Here is a 22,060-nt window from a genome sequence, read left to right on the forward strand (position 1 = left end):
TATAGTTTGCTTCCACTTGATGGGCGCTGTCGAAGCTTCCACCAAACAAAAGCAAACAACCATGTCCCGAGAGTGGGCACCTCGGGTCATAGGGAGCCGGAGCCTGGAGGTGGCAGTCACCAGAATAGTGCCCAGGGCCATTAATGGCTCAAGGAGGGGGGCAGCACAACGCCCCCTCCTTTATTTTTGCAGGGCGTGCCCTGGGGAACTGGTGGTCCCCAGAGCCAAAAACGACCCAGGTGGGGGGCCCTCTCCCCATTAAAAATACAGCCAACCCATTACATTAAAGAAGCTAATCGCCCACTATCAAGAACACAAAAATGTTCTACAAGATCATTTGAACAAATGGATGAAATGGATTTGATTGATTTAGATGAAGCAAGATACTTGACAGTAGAATACCTCCTCATTCCTACATTATACTTCTTGCCAAAGATCCACAAGGATCAGACAAACCTACTGAGTTGACAATTATCTTTGCAAGGAGTTCACTGTGGGAACCCGTTTCAAACTATGTACTTTCTGCCACCTTTAGTAAAGAACCTGAGCTTATACCTACATGACACAGGGGATCTCCTACAACATCTACAGGGGAACCCAAGGCAGGAATCTTACAAACTCATAACATTGGTTGTAATTGTATTATACACGAACATTGCATATGTAACCATGGCACGGTGGGAGCACATGTTTAAAATAAATAAATAAATATATATATATATACACAAACATGCACACACTAAAGGAAAAGGGTGGATCTCTATATAATATGATATTGTTTTACAAGTCTCCAGCATTTTCTTAAACACACATCACTGTATAGTTTAACTTTCTTAACTTAACTGGTAATTTTTCATTTTAAACCACAATGTGCACTAACATTTACACCAGAGGTGAGTAGCACACAATCATAACATTTATATTGACTGATAATGCAACACTAGCATATTCTGCTACGAATTGCATAGTACAGAATCTACTTTAACAAATGCTGGCAACTGAGCTAAATGTTTGCACAGGAGGCATCATTTTAAAATAACATTATTTTGATCACCAAACAACAATAAAATAGCTTACCTTTTTTAATATCTCAGTATTCAGTAAGGTATAAATATCCAAATTGTGGCTTTCATCTTTTGCAAGTGAACCCAGATAGCAGTTTATAGTTAAACACATCTTGCCAGGTTTCTCGCATTCCTAAAAAGAGCATATATAGAGAAATCATCAGATCAGACACCTTTTAATAGTTCCAACAAATAGTTACTTTCAAATGCGACTATGAGCAGCCGGCAGTCCGGGGAAGTCACTGGCCAACTGTGGATCAGTGCATTCAAAAAGTTACTTACAGACCTAAGGCTGTGAGGCTCCTCTTCCAGTTTCACACTGAAAAAATTCTACGCTGTTAAAATTCACATCCCACAAGAAAGAGAAAAAGTAAGGTATCTTTATTATTCTTATAGTCCTACCATTGTTGCTGTAGATAAGGAAAATGCTACTTACCAGTATGCATCTGTTCTTGGCACGTAGGGCTGCAAACCTCACACTATTGCATAGATCACCATCTGGTGGTGGGCCCGGATGATTACACTTTGTTTTTCCTGGAAGAGTCTTTGTCTATCGGATGACTCCTCCTGTAGTTCGTAGTGCGCATGGGCATCGACTCCATCTTCAGATTGTTTTTGCCATTGGGCAAATGATGGAGTTGTATGAGTATAGATAAGGATGTCCATGTAAAGATATTACTGGAACAGATATAGGTAGCCGGGGAGGCGGGTGGGCAAGTGTGGTTCTGCAGCCCTACATGCCAAGAGCAGATGCATACTGGTAAGTAGCATTTTCCGTTCGAGGCATATGGGCTGCAGACCACACACTATTGCATCGATTGCACAGCAGTTTTCTCCCTTAACGGCGACCACACGTATCTATTGCAGAAGTCTGAAATAATGTTTTGAGTACAGCCTGGCCCACAGTATCTTGTTGTTTTGCCTGCACATCTACACAGTAGTGTTTTGTAAATGTGTGCGGTGTAGACCATGTAGCTACTTTACAAATATCATCTAATGGTATATATCCTAGGAATGCCATAGATGCCCCTAATGTACGGGTAGAAAGAGCCCTAGGGGGAATGGATAGAGTGTGTTTTGCTTTTTGGTAACAGATTTAAATGCACTTAACAATCCACCTTGCAATGCCTGATTTTGAAATAGTATTGCCTTTATGTGGAGGAGAAAAGGACACAAACAGTTGTTTTGTTTTACGAAATGGTTTTGTTCTGTCAATGCAGTAGAGGAGTGCTCTTTTGACATCTAATGTGTGCAGAGCTCTTTCTGCAACTGTTTGTGGTTGGGAAAAGAATACTGGCAACTCAATAGTTTGGTTGAGGTGGAATGGTGAAATGACTTTTGGCAGGAATTTCGGGTTTGTTTTAAGAATCCAGAATCGGGAGGAGAAAGGCACAGAAAAAGACTTTTGGTCATTTTGTTATTGTACGTCAATTTACAGTATTGAAGGCAAATAGAATATCATATATGATAACCTTGAAGACAGACACCGGCTGAAACTATATTGGAATATGCACTTGCCGATGGCAAGTTGTAGTTTAATTTACTGCGCCATTGTACATTGTTATGAGAAAACGCATTACAATCCTACACTAACCCACCACATTCAGTATTAATCAGTGTACTACATAACCATAAACCTACCTACCTCGTCCTCGGAATGGTTATGATATGTAAGATGTATCCCTAACCCACCTATTGTATTGTATCTGTATATGTGAAGCGCTCTGATACCCAAGGGTCACGTTCGCGCTATACAAAACTTTCTAATAAATAAATAAATAAGCACCACTTTGTTGTGATGTAGTTGTATAAATGGATCTTGAATTGTTAATGCCTGAATCTCACTTACTCTTCTGAGTGAGGTAATAGCAACTAAAAATGCAACTTTCCATGTAAGGAACTGGAGCTCACACTTATGTAATGGTTCAAATGGAGGACCCATAAGTCTAGTGAGAACAATATTTAAATTCCATACCGGAGAGGGTGGTATTCTGGGAGGAATTATTATTTTTAATCCTTCCATAAACGCTTTGATGGCAGGTACTCTAAACAATGACAAATGTTGTCTCTTTTGAAGATAAGCTGCTATAGCAGCAAGATGTAACCTGATTGAGGAGTATGCTAAATTACATCTTTGTAGATGAAGTAGGTAGCATGTGATGTTTTGTATGGAAACATCTAATGGGTTAATGTTGTTATTTGTGCAATACACAACAAACCTTTTCCACTTGGCTGCGTAGCATGCTCTAATGGTGGGGCGTGTCGCTTCTTTAATGACATTCATGCAATCAGACGGAAGATTGAGGTATCCAAATCTCAAGACCTCAGGAGCCAAATCGCTAGATTGAGCTGCATTGGGTCTGGATGCATGATCTCTCCATGGATGTGGAGAGAGTTGTAATTTTTGATGTGGTACTACTGATAGCTCTAGTAGTGTGGTGTACCAAGGTTGTCTTGCCCACATTGGTGTTATGAGAATCAATGTGAGGGAATGTTGCTGTAGCTTGCGTACCACTAACAAAATTAGTGGGAGAGGTGGAAAAGCGTAAGCAAATTTGTTTGACCAACTCATCCATACCGCATTGCCTTTGGACAATGTGTGTGGGTATCTGGCGGCGAAGCTTAGGCATTTGGAGTTGCAGTGTGTGGTGAACAGATCTATCTCTGGCTGTCCCCACTTGTGAAAGAATGGTTGAAGAACTTGTGGATGAAGTTCCCACTCGTGTATCTGTTGTCTTTGATGACGTAACAGATCTGCAACTTGATTGTGAACTCCTGGTAGATGTTCTGCTAACAGAAAGATGTTTTGAGGAATGGCCCACCTCCATGTGCTCTGTGCCAGCCGGGAATGGCCGTCATATTGTCAGTACGGACTAGTACAGCCTTTCTTGAGAGGTAATGTTGAAACGATTTTAGAGCTAGGAAAATCGCTAACAACTCCAAATGATTTTTGTGGAGTAACTTTTGTTGTGGTGTCCATGTACCTTGTACTGTGTGTTTCTGTAAATGCGCTCCCCATCCTGTGAGAGATGCGTCTGTGGTTAGCACCACCTGTGGAACAGGCTCTATAAACGGCCGGCCCTTGGAAATGTTTTTGGTGTTCCACCACTGCAGAGAGCGATATGTCCGGTCGTCTACCACCACCATATCTGTTATTTATTGTTGAGCCTGATTCCACTGACTTGCCGAACACTCTTGTATGGGGCGCATTTGTAGTCTTGCGTATGGTACAATAAAAATGCAAGATGCCATCATTCCTATTAATTGCAAGAACACTCGAGCTGGCAGTGAGTGTTGTGGCTGGAATTGTTGTATCAGAGCTTGCATACTTTGTATCCTTGTAAGATTGGGGTATGCAATTGCTTTTGAGGTATCTATTGTGGCACCTAGATACTGTTTAGATAGGGATGGTTGGAGGTGTGACTTCTTTTTATTTACTGTGAATCCCAGCTTGTGCAACAGGCAGATGGTCTGTTGTGTGTGCTGTACACATTGGTGGTATGAGTTGGATTTTATTAACCAGTCATTTAGGTATGGGAAGACATGAATGTTGTCCCTTCTCAAGTATGCTGCTACTACTGCTAGACACTTTGTAAACACTTGAGGTGCTGTCGTTACTCCGAAAGGGAGTACTTTGAATTGGTAATGTTAACCTTCTAGTACAAATCGAAGGTACTTTTTGTGAGATTGATGAATAGGAATGTGAAAGTAGGCATCCTTGAGATCTAATGTGGCAAGGAAGTCGCCTTGTTTTAACAACGGCAGAACTTGTTGTAGTGTGACCACATGGAAATGGTCGGATTGTATGTACAGATTTAGGGGCCTTAGATCCAGTATAGGTCTGAGGGACCCGTCCTTTTTGGGTATGAGAAAGTATAGGGAGTAAACTCCTGTGTTTTGATGGTGTTTTGGGACAGGTTCTATTGCATTCTTTTGTAATAGAGATGCAACCTCTTGTCTTAGAAGTGTAAGATGTTCCTGTGACATGGGACGTTGTCTGGGTTGTATTGTTGGAGGAGTGGAAGTGAGCTCTAGGCAATAACCTGACTGAATTATTTGTCTTACCCACCTGTCTGTGGTGATGGAGTTCTAGACAGGTAGGAACTGTTGTAATCTCCCCCCAACAGGAGTGGAATGGTCTGGGGGGATGGAAGGGAAGTCACTGTTTGGGAGTAGAGGCATTGCGGTTGTTGTTGCCTCTGCCCTTATTGTTGTTACCTCTATATCCTCCTCTGTAATACCCTCTGGTGAGTGAGGTTTGGGTTGTCTCTTTATAAGAAGAGGAGGTGTTGTCAGTTTGAAACTCCCTTGGAGGCGTCTCTATATGAGGAGCAACGAAAGGACGCTCCATGGGTTTGAGTTTGTAAAGCTCCCATAGATTTTGCTGTATCTGTATCTTTTTTCATCTTTTCTAATGCACTATCAACTGTTGGACCAAAGAGATGTTTCTGGTCAAAGGGTTGATTTAAAATGCTGGCCTGTACTTCTGGTTTGAACCCAGAGATGCGTAGCCATGCATGTCTACGCAACAGTACTCCTGTATTTATCGCTCTAGAGGCTGTGTCTGCAGTGTCTAATGCACAGCAGATTGAGGTATTTGTAATAACCTTGACTTCTTGTATTAGATCAGAGACCCTGGTCTTATATTGCTCTGGTAAATGTTGCATGAGTGATTCTAGCTCATCATAATGAGTTTGATCACATCTTGCTAACAAAGCCTGAGTGTTAGCAATTCTCCAAACATTGGCTGCTTGTGAGGTGGTGAATTTCCCTGAAGCTTCTAGAAGCTTAGACTCCTTATCAGGGAGTGGAGCATCCCCTGTTGTCTGCGAGTTCGCTCTTTTTCCCGCATTTGATACTACCAATGAGTCTAATGGCAGCTGCCCTTTGATGTATGCTGGGTCAGTTGGAGGCGCTTTATATATTTTTTTTCCAGTCTGGGGTTAATTACCCTGGCTCTGACGGGGTCATTGAATACCTCTGGTGCATGTCTCACCACTCCACTATGTATTGGTAATGTGGTCGTGGTTTAAGTGACGACAGTAGTGTATCCATGAGGAAATCCTCTTCCACTGGATCTGTGTGTAAATCTACTCCATGAAATGTGGCTGCTCTATGAATGAGCTGTGTAAACCCAATAGTGTCATCTGGGGGAGATGGTCTAGAAGGGTATGCATCATCTTGTGGCAGATCGGGTGCATCTGGTGCATTATAATCCTCCCAGGGATCATCTGATGGCCCAGGAATATTGTCTGGGTCATCTGTGTCATCTATATGATGCTCACTTTCTACCCCGTGTGAATAATTGTCTTCGTCATCATCATTATCCTGTGGTACAATGCTATGTGTGCTGGATGGTGAGTGTACTGGAGAAATATCTACTGGTATCTCTATTAATGGTGAAGGAATTCTTATAGGGGAAGTTTGAGCATGTTTTTGGAGAGGAACTGGAGGTGGTTTAGGATAGTCCATTTTCCTCTTTTCAGGCACTGTAATAACATGTCCAGTTTTTGGATTAATATGAAGATTCTTTTGCTTTGGGTCTGGTTGGAAAAGCTCTTCTGTTGCAAAATCCTTTTTGGTGCCAAATTATCTTGTTTGGGATCAAAATGTTTAGGTTTTACAGTGTCTATTGTCTTTGGAGCGGATTTTGGTTTCGGTTCCGAAGACTTGGTCTTTTTCGGATCTGCTCTCTTTGGATCCGGAATGTTTGCTCCCGAAGTGCTTTTGGGATCATCGACCTTCGGAACCGGAGTGGACTTCGGTTCGGCAGACTTGGGAACGTCTTTCGGGGCTGAGCTTATTTTCGGCTCGACCGGTTCTGCTACAATGGCTTCATCGGTGCCAGGGTTAATTTTGGTTTGAGGACCTTTTGCTTGTCGGGACGACAGAGTGACTCAAGCCCGAATCGACTGGAGTTTTTTTTTATTCTTCGTTGCCGAGCCAGAAGGCGGGGCGTCAGAAGGTTTTGGTCGGTTTGCACCCGGATGTGGAACCGAAGCCTGTCCCGGTATGGGAAGGTGAACAGGGTCGACGCTTGTACTCACGACCTGTTGATCAACTGGAAGAAGATCGTCGTCTTCTGATCGGTGCTCGGCTCCGGAAGCTGAATCCTCCGCTTCGGAAAGGATGTCGTCCTGCTGCTGTTCTTCGAACCCTACTTCTATTGGAGCCTCGTCTATGATGAGGTCTGGTGTTGATGAAGATGACTGAGCCATGACTCTTCGAGCTCGATGATCCCTGATGGTCTTCTTGGACCAGAACAAAGCGCAGGCCTCACAGTCTTGACTCTCGTGCTCTGGAGACAAGCACAGATTTCAAACCTCATGAAGATCAGTGTAAGGGAATTTGTGTCCACACTGAGGGCACTTCTTGAAAGGTGTTCTTTCCATGAGCCAAAGGCCCAGTGGCGCAGTTGGGCCTGACGGCCCCGACGAACGCTGGAATCGAGAAGCGCAAGCCTTTCTTCGATGCTGGTAACTGAAATGACTGTTGAAGACAATACCGATGGTATGATGAAGTTCTAGAAGTTGAAAAGAGATCGGTAACGGGACCGAACAATGAACACATCCGAGCCCGATGGCGGAAAAAAACAATCTTAAGATGGAGTCAATGCCCATGCGCACTACGATCTACAGGAGGAGTCATCTGACAGACAAAGACTCTTCCAGGAAAAACAAAGTATAATCATCCGGGCCCACCACCAGACGGTGATCTATGCAATAGTGTGTGGTCTGCAGCCCATATGCTTCGAATCGAGAAGCGCAAGCCTTTCTTCGACGCTGGTAACTGAAATGACTGTTGAAGACAATACCGATGGTATGATGAAGTTCTAGAAGTTGAAAAGAGATCGGTAACGGGACCGAACAATGAACACATCCGAGCCCGATGGCGGAAAAAAACAATCTTAAGATGGAGTCAATGCCCATGCGCACTACGATATACAGGAGGAGTCATCTGACAGACAAAGACTCTTCCAGGAAAAACAAAGTGTAATCATCCGGGCCCACCACCAGACGGTGATCTATGCAATAGTGTGTGGTCTGCAGCCCATATGCTTTGAACTGACCAGATTCGTAGAATTGGGAAGTTTCTGACTCCAAAAATGCTTTTTCATATGTACCAAACACAAATTGCGATTCAGTAACGTTACAGAATCACAATTTGTGTTGAACTATTTGGTATTTGGAAAGAGTGTTATGCAGGAATGTTTTGCAACCAAATTTATGCCTGCAAAACAATAATTTTCCTTTAAAATAAATTGCTTTATCAAAAAGCAGTCCCAGAGATGGTGGCATTCCGGATGTTGGTTACACACGACCCTAGCAGGCAACCATCCCTGTGATGGCAGCAATTCCTAATGAATCACGGACTGCGATCTACCTTATTAATATTCAAGTAGGTCTATTTGTAACCCTATTAGGAATCACTCAATGAAACTCAATGTGCTTCATACATTAGGAAAAGCAATTTCATAATTGTGATTTACAGAAAATCGCAAATAGGTAATCACTACTTCTAATATGTGTACATACGGCCCTTAACATCTAAGCACCAAAGACAGCCTTGCAACCTGGTCATACTGAACAAACAACAATTGAACTAAAATCACGCCATTTCGACAGACGATGACGAGGGAAAATTATTTATTTATTTATTTTTCCCTCGTCATCGTCCATCGAAATCCCCTTCCACCCGGCCCCACCGATCTTACCTGCAAAGGTAGCAGCTGCATCACCTAAATATTTCTGGCCCTCTATATCTACCAAGGAGATTTAAAGAGTGGGTCCCAAGCAGAGCTCTACATTCCTCCAACCACGGTTTAGTATGTATCCCTAAGACACAAAAGGAGAGGCTGGAGGGACGTTCATTTGCTTATTTGACAGCAAAAAACTGGAACGTACTTCCTAAAATTCCCAGCCTATAAAGCTTCGTTAAAATCTTTTATTTTTTAGCAAACTCTATCTTTCCATTTTACAAGCTTTGGAGTGCCAGGACACTGCTGGTGAAGTAGCGGCGGACTTTATAAATTACATTTCATTAATTTCATACAGCACATGAACTATACAAATATAATGCTATGAGTCTGTCGGGATTCAGGAATCATCACTAATTTGAGAATACATTTTGAATGGGAAAAAATCAGATTATTGTTAAATGCAGAGCCTTCACAGTTGCTGCTGCTAATAATGCAGATGCTAAAGCGAGACTCGTGGATGTGCTGGCCCACACCCCACAGGCATGGCTTTTGCTGACTGAAGGCGGGCTGGGTAGTGAGGTGTGTCATGTTACAAGAACTGTACCTGTATTTAAGCCCTAGAGTAAGAAAAGCAGAACAGCAAAGCTAAGATAAATCATAGAACCTTTGCATTTTAAGTTTGGTAGAGCAAGGTAAACAAGGCTACCAAATCAGCTTTTGATGTATGCGAGAACAGCATTATGACAACCATTATCCACTCCCTGCATGATCCAAGATCCATGCATCCTCAACGAGTCTCTCACAATAAAGGTATTGCCCTTTAGTCTGAGAGGTATAGAGCATTAGTGACCAAAGTCAGAGCCCCCATTGCAGGGAATGTCAAAACTCAAATCTATGCTCCAATACATGACATTAGCACATCGTAAGAGTTCTTTAAATTAAATAGGCCTGGGCTTCAAATTTCACCTGACCAACATCCACCCAGTTGATCACTAATGTTCTGCTGTGGCGGTGTGTAACATATGGGCAAAAATGTAAAGCATGCCTTCCTCAAAGATACAATGAGTGGATGTGGATCCAAAACAGTACATGCATCCGTCAAATGGAGACTATTTTCTCTTTGGTATCATCTTAGTTTGAAGAAGAATGTTATGCCAACTCTGATGTTGCACAAAACCCAGTCTTAACTAGGGATGACCAGTAAACTCTGCTCCGCTAGTAGAGTTTACAGAGTTGTGTCCACTCTGCGCTCCACCTGGAGCGCGGAACTCTGGAAAAACTCCATGAACCGCCACATGGTGCAGTTTTTCTCGCATGCAGCTCACCAATGTTAAGTTGGCGAGCAAGAAAAATTGAGCTCTAGGACGAGTCCTAGCGTGATTTCTCAATGCGGGTGGTTGCAGCAAGTCGCTATAGTTCATATTGAGAATGCTGCTGCTCAAGTAGAAAATCTACTCGAGCGGCAGAAAAAAGCAGTGCCATCTGACGTTGCGCATGGTGCCATTTGCGCTGATTTTACAGCTTGGAACAAGTTCCAATCGCTTAAAATCAGAGTGATGTGCTGAAATCCTGCCACTTGCAGAACTCTGCGGAATCTCTGAGTATTTATGTAATGAAACTTCGCAAGTTCCGCCCACACCTAGTCTTAACCATATTGGCTTTGAGATGTGGTTTCTGTAATTTAGAAAGCTCCTAAAGGTCTGGTTTGAATCGCTTTAGCTTTTTGATGTGTTTTACCTGCTGAATGTATTGTTCCATTTTCTTTTCTTTGGATGTTAACGGTTTTAGGACGATGGTATTATAGACATTTCTGCTTTATTATTAGTTATGCTTGAATCTTTGGTATATTTTTGGGTATTTTTTTATCTACATGTAATCTCAAAAGAAATGTTATGACCACTTTAAAACCTTGTGTATTTATTCCATAGCTATCACAATTTCTTTTGAGTTTAGCATGTAGATGAAAATGTCAAAATAATAATTGGCTAGACAGGATGTTTGTGTACTAAATATGGCTGGTCGATTGAAAAAAGGGAAGACTCACAAAAATGTAATGTATGTTGGGAGGCATTCCCAAAATTCAGTGCAACAAAGCAACCTCTTTCCACTGAGAAAAAGGTCAGAGATGTACTCCAGCAAAGGGCGGTGGAAACCCTCATTTAAGGATGGAAAGGGTAGTAGAGCACCCATGTATTTGCTGGGGTGCAAAGTTAGAGCTTTCTCAATTAGAAAATGTTTTCCCAATGGAAAATTAAAAACTGATATGTAAATGTATGGATGAGGAATATGACCTCATAGAACATGTCACATGACATTCCCAGTAGTAAACTGGGAATTATGTGCCTGGCGCAGCTTTCCAAGGATACCACAGGGAAATTTTGTAAATAAGAAAAAAATGTAAAAATACATTCGGTGGAGATCAAACCTCTGCACATACTTTTCAATTTTTTTGCATGAATTGGCCCCAGTAGATTTCTTTTTAGTATACAATGGCGTTGAACAGTGGTAGAAGACATTGCTTGTTTTTCATGGATTTGATTGGAGATACACCTAGGCCATAGTTCGAATAATAAAACAGGGCACATGCCTTTCCTTATAGTGGAAATACACACTTGTATTATAAGATGAACATTTTCTCAGTAAGATTAGAAAAAATTATAAAGTGCTAAATAAATGCTTTTGGAAAGCTCTTCACACATCTTTCATTGCCATAAAATGAATATAAATAATTTCACAGTTTCATCATTTAATCTCTGTCTTTTCTTTTTGATTATCATCCAATTCAATGGACGTGTGGACAGCAGGCAAATGGTCAAATACAACGCTCTTGCCACAATATATTAGCCCTGGGTAGTAAGAGCTGGGCCAGTATCCAAAGCTAGAGATATTGCAACAGTTCCATACACAGCCGAAAAAAAGTTCTTGTCTGTGAAAAACAATTTCATCAAAGTAGAAACATTTCAAATGTGTCCATAAACACCCACCACAATGCCTTAGAGGCCTTTAATTGGAAATGGCTCATTGTGTCTTAATGTTTTCGATCGAAGAACATGTATAGTGCTTTTCAAACTCGATGAAGCCCAAACCACTTTCTGGCTTGTCGAGTATCAATCATCTGTCCATTTTACTGGGAAACATTGCCACCATTCTGCAGAAATAATACGCCACAGATGTATATGTTATTTTTATCGTGTGGTTTTGTAGGACTCTTCGAGGTGTAATATGGGGAATCACTACACTGCTTCTAAGTCCCCCAACTATAATAGTTGGACAACATATTTAGGTTAACATTGCTTTTAGACTTGTCTATTGTCTATACGAACATATTTTTTTTGGTAAGTGCACAATTAGGAAAAGTAACAGGTTTCCCATAGTTCGCCGAAATACCCATATTTTCATTAGTCTATTTGTGGTGCCTTCTCATATACTGCACTGTACAGCACATATCCAAAATGGGAAAGGTTTTAAAGTTTATCTAGGCAAAGTATTTTGTACTGGATGGGTACCTTTCCAGTATAAAAGCTATGCTAGACCGTATCTGAATACAAGGAAGCCTGGTTGGCGGAGGCTAAAATGAAAAAACATGAAAAATATGAAGGAGCCTGAAATCATTGATTTTAGAGAATTTTTTTTCAAAAGTGAAAGTTGTCATAGTAAAAAACCATTGTGCATAAGGTAGCTTTTATTGTGACTTCTGAATATATCTATGTATTCTAAAGAGAAATATAGTTTTGCAGAAGAGTATTAGAGAAGTATAAAATAAAAAATGGAGATTTAGAAGTGCCCAGCCTCTGCTAAAAAGTATGTGTGTTACTTTCTTACAGCAGGTCAGCATGGAGTTTTGTGGTAATTAAATTGAGCATCTTAGTGACATTCTTGGGCGTGCCAATTGAATTGGGCTGAAGAAGAATACAGAACTTTAGTATTATTGAGAACAGAACTTCATTAATGTAGCAGAAGAAGGGACAGCAATTTAAGTAGATTATCAACCCATTGTAAGGTGTTATGGAGTGACATTGAATATATTATCCAGGGCATGGAAAATTTAAAACATAAAGTGGTGGATCTGACTTGAGCATGATATTGAGAAACTACTATCAGTGGACATGCTACTTTCTGTCACCCATGTAGATAATGAAAGTTTGAAATTTATAAATCCTGACATTTAGCCTAAAATTCAAATACCCCCATCAGCTTTTACCACCAACAAAATCAAATGCTGCTAAAACAAATCTATGTACATGGCTTAACAAGTAAAGCCTATCAATGGAAAAACAGCTGACCTGACCTAAAAAACTACAAAAAAAGTTTTTGTGATCTAGATCTTGGATGTAAACAGTTAATACCTTAGAAAAACAAATGTTTTAAGAATAGCTGACAAAAGGGTCTCTGTTGCCCAATTCGGTGTCTTCTCTACCTACATCATGCGCAACAATACAATGAAGAAATGCACATGCATAATCTTGGTTTATGATAGTTTCAACTGCATGATGGGAGATCTTTTTCTGAGAAATAAAACCCTGCTGATTGCAATGACTATCTGAAGGAATTATTGAAAGCTGGTTAATTAGCATCTTTGAGTCTGCGTAAACTTTTTTTTCCCAGAGTTTTATGTAGCGCAAACTTGACCAGAAGGTATTGGGCATCAAGCGCTTTACATGAGCACCAGTTGCATTACACAAGGACACATTCCTTTTTTCTTTTTGTTAGGCATGGGGAGATTAAATGATTTGTCCAGAATCACAGGGGTTTGAGCTTTGTTGTAGAGTCTCGAAGCCGGTTCCCCAGATTTGAGATCAACCTCCCTAGCCGTTAGGCCATATCCTCTCCATGAGTTGAGCACAGTGATAGGGCACTTACGACTTAAAGTACTTAGTGATCTTCAAATAACTGTCTGAAACAAACCTAACAACATATGTCAGAGATTATTTAAAAAATTGCATTACTTTATAAGTGTATTGCATATACTGCAGAAACCTTGATTTGTACCATTACATTAAGATTTAGGGCCTAATTACGACTTTTGTGGTCTTGGAGCGGGCCACCATCCGGGCCACCAACCGTACCGACACTGCCCTCCACATTACGACTTTTTAGACTCTGGCGGGCGGTTCTTTGGCAGTCCCAGGGTGGCCCCTATGAAAAAGGCACTGCAATGGGAGCATCAAATGCAGTTCCTGCACGGCATGGACTAGTGCAGTCCATGCCATGCAGGAACTAGGATGCATGCACACAGGGGGCACAATATGTGCCCCCTGCATGCACCTCATGGTCCAGAAGCAACAGGGGGTCTTGAAGGGCCACCTTTATTTCCTTGTATTCCTCGTATTATGCCTGGCAGTTGCGGTGGTCCCACGGTGGTCCGACCACCCAACTTGTAATAGAGGGGTCGGACCACCAGTGCGGCGGTGCTCGTACTGCCACTGTGGCTACAGCGGTCTGATTAGGCCCTAAGTATTGTATTTCTTTGAGGGTTACAGAAATCATAATGTATTCTGTATGAGGTATGGAGATCCAGGTATGGTCGTATTTGATTTAGAATCCATACCATCTGATGTGAGTTTAGCTGCTACTTTGTCTGAGTTCTTCCTGACAAAGGTTCTCAAAGACCGACACCATGTCACGGATTTTTATGCACTTCTTTTACTTGACAGTTTCATTAAGTAGAGCAATTATATCCGCTTCTTGCTTACATGTTAAGAATTCCAGGATTAGCTCAGCTTTATTGTTATATTCATGCATCTGGCTTTAGTTATCTCTATTAATTCTCAAGTACTCTACTAAGAATGTTTGAAGAAATTGTTCGTAGAAACTACTCCATTTCTATAACTTCTCTTTATTATTGCGTTCATGTTCTTTCTGAAGTATGAGAGCTCATTTATATTTAATTTGTTCCTCACAGCTCTCTGCTTATCTTGAGGAAGATTTTTTTTTTGACAAGTAAACTGCTTCTTTATTACTTCCAAACATACAGAAAATATACTTTATTTGCCCATATTTTCTTTTCTTTTTTTTAAATTTCAATGTATTTTTTTATTAGAAAAGTTTTTGTCCAACAATACAGACATATAACATATACACATCACGCCTTTTCGTTACAGGGTTGCAGCTCACACTGGGTATGGAGCATGTTGGTGTTTGCATAGTATAATTCTTGGCTGCCTCCCCAATCTCGGTAACATATAACATAACATATACAACATCCCGCCTTGTCGTTACAGGTTTGGAGCTCACTTTGGAACAGGTTGGTGGATGATTGCTTCTTTATTTTTTCCATTGTATTCTCGGTTTCATAAAAAGAAAATATTTTAGCTGATGTTTTTGGTGTGATGCATTCCTTTAGTTTTACTTTTTTAAATTCATTGTTTACTGAGTTTCAAAAGTTCTGTGTCATGTAAGAGATGCATAATCGAGGTTCCTGATTCCGAGTTCAAGTAAGACACTTCTACAATTTCGGGCCATTAGCACTATATCCATAGTGATTTAAAGGCAAGCTCAACAACTAAGTACTGCAGCTAAAGAAAACACAGAGCCGAACAACTAGATGGCTTGAATAACGGGTAACAGGTAGAACTGGGGGTCATCAGCACAAATACTGAGTAAAGGATGGGAGGGGCGAGTTGGGGTGAAAAAAGAGGGGGAGGGGGGAGAGTATAGGAGCCGAGGAAAAGGAGACAAGCAAGCTGCAATCTAACCTGTTGGTTGGGACACGGAGGAAAGGGACACGGCTATAATACTGGGAGTCGGCTGGTGTCAGCGAAGGTCGTGTAATGCGGGCAGAATGGGGTGGGACAGTAGCTATGCGAAGCAGGGACTGGGCTTGTACTTTCTCACACCAGAATGGTCTGACCCATCACAAGGTAAGGGCCCCAAATTGCATTAAAGGTGTCAAGTTTATAATTATTATTAGAGGTAGTATGGTCATGAATAGCCACCCTATGAAGTTCTATCCTCTGTTCGTTAGCTGTAAGCGGCGTGGACTGCCTCAGGTCCCAGAGGATGCAGATTTCAGCCACAGCATGGGAAGTCGCTATCCACCGGTGTTCTAGTTGTTTTGTCAGATGAGGGAGGTCAGAGATATAATACATGATGCCAAGATGAAGGGGGAAGAAGAGGAAAGGGCTATGACAGAGCACATATTCTCAGAAAAAGGTAAGTCGAAGAAGTGTCAAATATCAAAATAGCGCAACAATCAACGATGTCTCAACTGGAAGTCATTAAAACAGGAAAGTAAAAACAGTGATATCAATCACAATGGGTAAATATCAAAATAGGGCATCAATTTCTAATACATGTCAAAAAGAGCGAGAAATCATCTACATGAAAGATATAGTAATATCATGTGAAATGAACACTGGTGGAGTTAGACCTAGGAGCATAATGAGTTTTGTCTCGTATTCACAGAAATATATCATTTACTTTTAGCAATTGCAAATTCACTCATTTTTCAAGTTCTATTTTGAAGACATGCAAAGAAATCTAACATGAGGTGCTTACGTACCAACACTTTTCTGCCAGATTTCGTAAAGAAGGCAAATATTGTGTGAAAGATGCTCTCCTTTTCTTGAGGAATGACGCATGGAGACGGGTTCTTCTGGAAAGAGCAGTTGCCTTTTTCTTGACCAACCTAATAAGAGAGGTATTAAATAAAGATTATTGGCTTGTTCAAACCCTGGTCAGAGTGTTTATGTTTTGAAGTGAAGTGTGCTCCATATGCATACTTTATAAAATAAAGAGCTGCAAGGGAAAATAATATCCAAAAACCTAGGTTAGCTATTTGAAAATGTCTTTAATAAGGGATATTTTCAAACCATTTTTGAACTACTTCTATTACTTTTTTGCTCCTTTCATCACTGATTTAGTTCTTCTTAATACATTAGGAGCTACCATAGCCCCATTTTATGGTTTGATCTAGACGTAGTACTCCACTTCAACATGGTTAGTGTTATTGATGTGACATATTACTATACTGGTAATAGCTCACAGGGCAGGGCAAGGCACCTCTTGTGGTATCTGTATGTCCCGCATTGGTGGTAAAATACAAAACCCCAGCCAATTGCCTAGCAGCAGGCTAAAGCACCGTGAAAGCCGGTGTCCCTTTAGTTGAGATTAGCACTAAGAAGTGCTGAGATTCCCAGTGCTGCCTGAGAGCTTTATGTCAGTTTTGGCTGAAATGCCAATAGAACTAGCCTTGCTCAGACACAGGTACCAACAATGTTGCACATGCTATGGCTTTTCGCGCCCAAATATCAGCAGAACACAAATGAATAATACAAAATATATTTGATTGTATTGAGTTTTACTCACTACAAAACATCTTGCACATTAACACAGTATGTATACAACTCCAAAATCACATTTAAAATGTTCGGCTTCTCTCAGTTTTTTTTATGCATCTTCGGGATGAGGCCACCGACCTCATCCCGAAGATGAACTGCACATCCATTTGGAACTTTCTTTCGTACTAGCGTAAATTCTCCCTGGTGATTTCTAAGCTGTATCACCTAACTGGTTGATTGACATGTGATTGTTTACCCAGAAGTACACACAATTTGGTAACTGGGCACTATTGAAAATTTTAAACAAAAATGAATATATCTTTTTTCTCTTCACAGATACTCTCGTCTCGCTAATTTACCTTTATGTACCATTACATTTCTCATTCAGATGTGTAATAATGAATGTGTGCCTCTAAACAATTTCAAAATGTGTTTGATCATGTAGCACCTGATAACTACTATGAATTAACTTTGTGGTGCTTGGGCATAAGAGGCCAAGATAGGGCTTATAGGATGCTCTAAGCCCTATGAGTATTTAGCAAACAGTACAGTGAAAAGCACATGTGCCTTATCTATACCGATGCCTTGCTAGGGTAGAAGATTCATGCAGACTAGAAAAGCTCCTAGTACAGGTAGAGGGCACCGCAGAGGCTGTAAACGCTTAGAATCAAGGACAGACCCCAGCACACCAGCGGCAAACAACCTTACCCACCATGGGTGTAGCTTCTACCCTGTGGACCCCTGAACAGGGTCTAACACTGTGCAATTAGTTACTTGTCTTTGCAAAGTAGTAACATGAAAACAAAACAAAATCCTGATAGAAAGCTACTTTAATGGTCGTTTTCAGTATTCAATACATAAGAATAGGAGACCAAACTAAAGCCTAAGATTTCAAAATTTTAAAAAAACAATTCATGTTTATGAGAAATATATGAAGCCAATGTTGTGGACATCTTTAAAAATTAGAAACCTTCGCAAAGGTCAACATTCTTGTTATATGAGGCTGCATTAGCATATGGGGTTAGGCACAGATACACTCAACAACCCAACATAGAGCTACATGATCACATCAGATCCTGATGACATATTGCGTCCTGATGATTCAACTCATACTGTAAAATTCATGCAAAGCCCACAGACACTTCTGATTTCTCTACAGAGACCAGGGAAACATATCACCCTTTGCTAGCTCTCTTTTATCCTTTTGTTTATCCACTCCATGAGAGTGCATGTGCTTTCCATCTCTGTCTCTCATGTGCTTTTTTCACCCATCCATTTTCCTCTCTCCTACACCCATACTTGTGTTGCTCTCTGGTGTCCATGTGCTTCTTCCTGAGCTCCATGCTGTTCTTTTTTGCCTGAATGTTTCTACTAGTGCCCCGTGTTTTCTCCCTCAATTTGCTTCTCCTCCCACCAGCTGTGTTGCATCTTCCCTGGCCCACTGTGTTGCTTGACGCGCACCCCTTCCACAACATGATCCCACAACCAGCGCTTTCGGTCAATTTTAAAGTTTGTTTATAAAGAGTTTTTGTGCTGCTTTTAAAAACTCATTTTTAAATTTACCAATCCACCGCAGATCAGCAAAAAAAAAGAAAAAAGGCAGTGTTCTCTTCTAGGTGCACGCATCTTTTTGTTTTTTAGCCATTCTGTACTGCAACCGCAATGCTGCACAGCATGGCTAAAAAACATTGGCAAAGCCTATAGGTCTCATGGTCAAGACCTATTAGCTTTGCTAATGATTGTTTTACAAAGTACTACCAACATACCCACACTAGGATAGTCAGGGCCTGACTGGCTACCGGGCAGTTGTGTGTGCTGCCGTGCTGGGGGCTAATTTCGTTGATGGGGACCTGCGTGTGCAAAAAGAAATTTGTTTTGCTTTTTTTATTTCAAATCGCACGCAGGTCCCCATCAACGAAATAAGCCCCCACCACAGAGAAATTAGCCCCTAGCTCGGCAGCAAACACAACTGCCCGGTAGCCAGTCCGGCCCTGAGGATAGTACTTTCATCCTTTGATGGAGAGAAAGTGATTCGCTAATGAGGAGTCGATTGGTTTCCCAAGTCAAAGATCCTCAGATCCTGCTTGCTCCCCCGAGCCGGGAAGTTATGTAGGGTTGAGTCACTAGTCATAAAATGTTCTGCATAAGGCTTAAATCGAACACATATGCTTCATTAAAGTATCCGTATTAGACTACCAGGAATTAGGCCTATAAATGAAGGAATCCTGATTTCCAAGCATTGTAGAATCCTTACTTCACGAGATAGAGGGCAACGCTTATCTACTAGGATATTAATAAAAGAGATATATGATTCTGCCAGAACTAGGCCCTCATTACTTTACCGCCTTACTCAAGTCCTTATCAGGTGCAGGAATGATTCTGTAAAACCAAATGTCTTTTTTGTGCACATTTTAAATGCTTGCAGAAACAGGCACATAATCAAAAAACACAAATACAAACCTTTTCCCTCCTCTATCCTTCTGCTATCATTCCAAATCCAAATAAGTGACTAACCTATCCACCACTTAAAATGTACTTGCATGTTTCACTATACTAATTCAACACTAATCCTCTATGGGTCCCGGAGTAGCGTGCCACTTGCCAAAAAGATACAAACTCAAACATATTCTAGTGCAGTAAAAACATCAGGGACTGCGGCAAATCAGCAGCCCTGATCCTCCTTGACTTGTCAGCAACCTTTGACACAGTCTCCCACCACCTCCTCATCCAAAGATTTCACCACCTTGGCATCTCTGGCAACGCACTCAAACTACTATCCTCCTTCCTCACCGGCCTCACCCAGTAGGTCCTCCTCCCTCCCTATATCTCCGACCCCAACAGCATTATATGCGGCATTCCCCAAAGCTCCTCACTGAGCCCTACACTGTTCAATACCTACATGACGCCACTAGCACCCATCGTTCCCAGCCACAATCTGAACATCATCTCAACTCGATGGCATCCACCTGCTTAAACACCCTCAGAATGCTCCATAAAATCTTCAGATGTATCCCAAAAGACACCAGGACACACAAGTCCTGACCACCAGCTGTCTTGACTACGGGAATGCCCTCTACGCAGGAACCAACACCCTCCTGCCTCAAACACCTCCAAACCATACAGAACACAGCAGCAAGAATCATCCTGGATCTACCAAGACGATCCCACATCACCCGCCACCTCGGCACCCTGCACTGAAGAGATACCACTTCAAACGGCTTACACGTGCCTACAAAGCTGTCCACAACTCAGGACCTGAATACCCGAACAACCACCTCACTATTCACCATCCCACCAGACACCTGCATTCGGCCTCCATGGCCCTCACCACTATCCCTCGAATCCAGCGCACTCGAGCCAGAGGACGCGCCTTCTCCCACCTAGCCGCTAAAGCCTGGAACGACCTCCACATTCATCTCCGAACATCTGCCTCCCGCGCCGAATTCATGAGCGGCCTCAAGACCTGGATGTTCAAGTAGCTCCCCCCTCCCACACAGTGCTTAGATACCCTTGTGGTGATTAATGCGCTTTACAAATGCTGATTGATATAATGATGACTATATTTTTTTCATAGGTTTGGATGAATAGAAGGCTCAACTGAAGGATATGGGCAGAAGACCAGCCCAAGCTGCAGCGATCATTCTTCCATAATGGATGCAGAAAAAAAACACAGAGTGGGAATCCCACCTGCACTCTTTTAGCAGATGGGAACAGGCTGCTATAAAAATACATGTGAACAATATAGCCAAGCGTGGGGCCTTGTAGTCAGAAATGGACAGTTATGACATGGATTTAAAATAATTCTTATTCTATTTTCAGGTGTAGATCCAGTAGGATGGTGTGATGTACTGTTCAACCGTCTTCCCTGGTTTCGTTATTGGACAGAAGGAGAAAGGTCAATTTGAGTCTGAGTTTTCTCAGCCATTGACAAGACGTGTGATAGATATCTTGGCAACTTGTGTCTGGCCTGTGCTCATCTCTAGCACTCTAGGACGCAGGGAATATGATTATCTGAATCTACATGGTTAATCATATTATTTAATGAAAATGAGTCTGACTCAAGAGGACCTACGACGTTAAGATTACGAGGAACCTTTGAGTCTACTATGGATCCATTTGGGTTTAGCTGGTTTGAGTTTATGTATTGTAAGCCCATTGAAGAGGTCATGTGTCTTGGTTTGTGAGGTCATTGATTACTGAAAGCAGATTTACTATAACATTTGGTTTCTCGGAGGAGGAGCTTCGCGCGATTCCAAGATGGACGCGTGAGCTAAGAGCTCCCGGGACCCCTTCCACCTCCGGCGACTATCCTGTCATCTATCCTGATTCTGACGACGGATGTTTTTTATTGACGCCCTGCTGATGCCAGCGCTCTTTTCGTGACTTGTTTTGGCCGTCGCACGCTGAACTTACTGCGCCCTGAACTTTGAGGCCTACCACGTATGCCAACCGGGGGCTCAAGTCCCCGAGGTACCCAGGTGGCAATTGAACAACAACGGCTGGTGGGCCACGCCCGCTGCCCCTGGTGTACTTTCGGTTTCGTTTCTGCTCTTCGTGCCAGCCCACTTCCCGATTGGAGTTCTTACTCTGCTACTGCCAGCCTGGTGCTTGTGCTGTGCACCTATTCACTCGCACTTCGGCGCCTGCCACGACGGAGGTTGTTTTGTCCGAGTTTTGCAATTCCAGTTGGAGTTTCTCCCCGGTCATGACGGGCAGGACAGTGGTCGAGAAACGCGGCGCAAGAGGTTCGTCCCGAGGGGGGGCCACCCAATCTCAGACCATTGATCGCTTTACTCGACCTAAGGGCTCCCCGGGCAGATCGAGTGGTGCCCTGGAGGAAGTTGGGGAAGGTGCTCCTGATGACGCGGAGCCTACTCTGAAGGACGTGATGGGCGCCATTGCGAGTATTCAATCCAGCATGGGCCAGCAGTATGAAACCCTGGCTGCTAAAATAGACACGGTGGCGGTTGATGTTTCTCTCATCAGAGCGGACCTTGGGAAAACAAACGAGCGTGTCA

At 42.1% G+C, this 22,060-nt stretch overlaps 1 protein-coding gene across 1 annotated transcript in view; it reads right to left on the reverse strand.

Moving 5' to 3' along the window:
* ITGA9 (integrin subunit alpha 9) overlaps nucleotides 1–22,060 on the reverse strand; it is a 913,294-nt gene that overhangs the window by 79,323 nt on the left and 811,911 nt on the right. Inside the window, exons 24-25 of the mRNA XM_078688268.1 lie at nucleotides 16,265–16,390; nucleotides 1,078–1,197 (exon numbers count right to left, since the gene is read on the reverse strand). Coding sequence (XP_078544394.1) covers nucleotides 1,078–1,197; nucleotides 16,265–16,390 — 246 coding nt within the window. The remainder of the gene's footprint in view (nucleotides 1–1,077; nucleotides 1,198–16,264; nucleotides 16,391–22,060) is intronic.

This window comes from Lissotriton helveticus, chromosome 4_1 (genome assembly GCF_964261635.1).
Source record: "Lissotriton helveticus chromosome 4_1, aLisHel1.1, whole genome shotgun sequence".
NCBI classification, from domain to species: domain Eukaryota; kingdom Metazoa; phylum Chordata; class Amphibia; order Caudata; family Salamandridae; genus Lissotriton; species Lissotriton helveticus.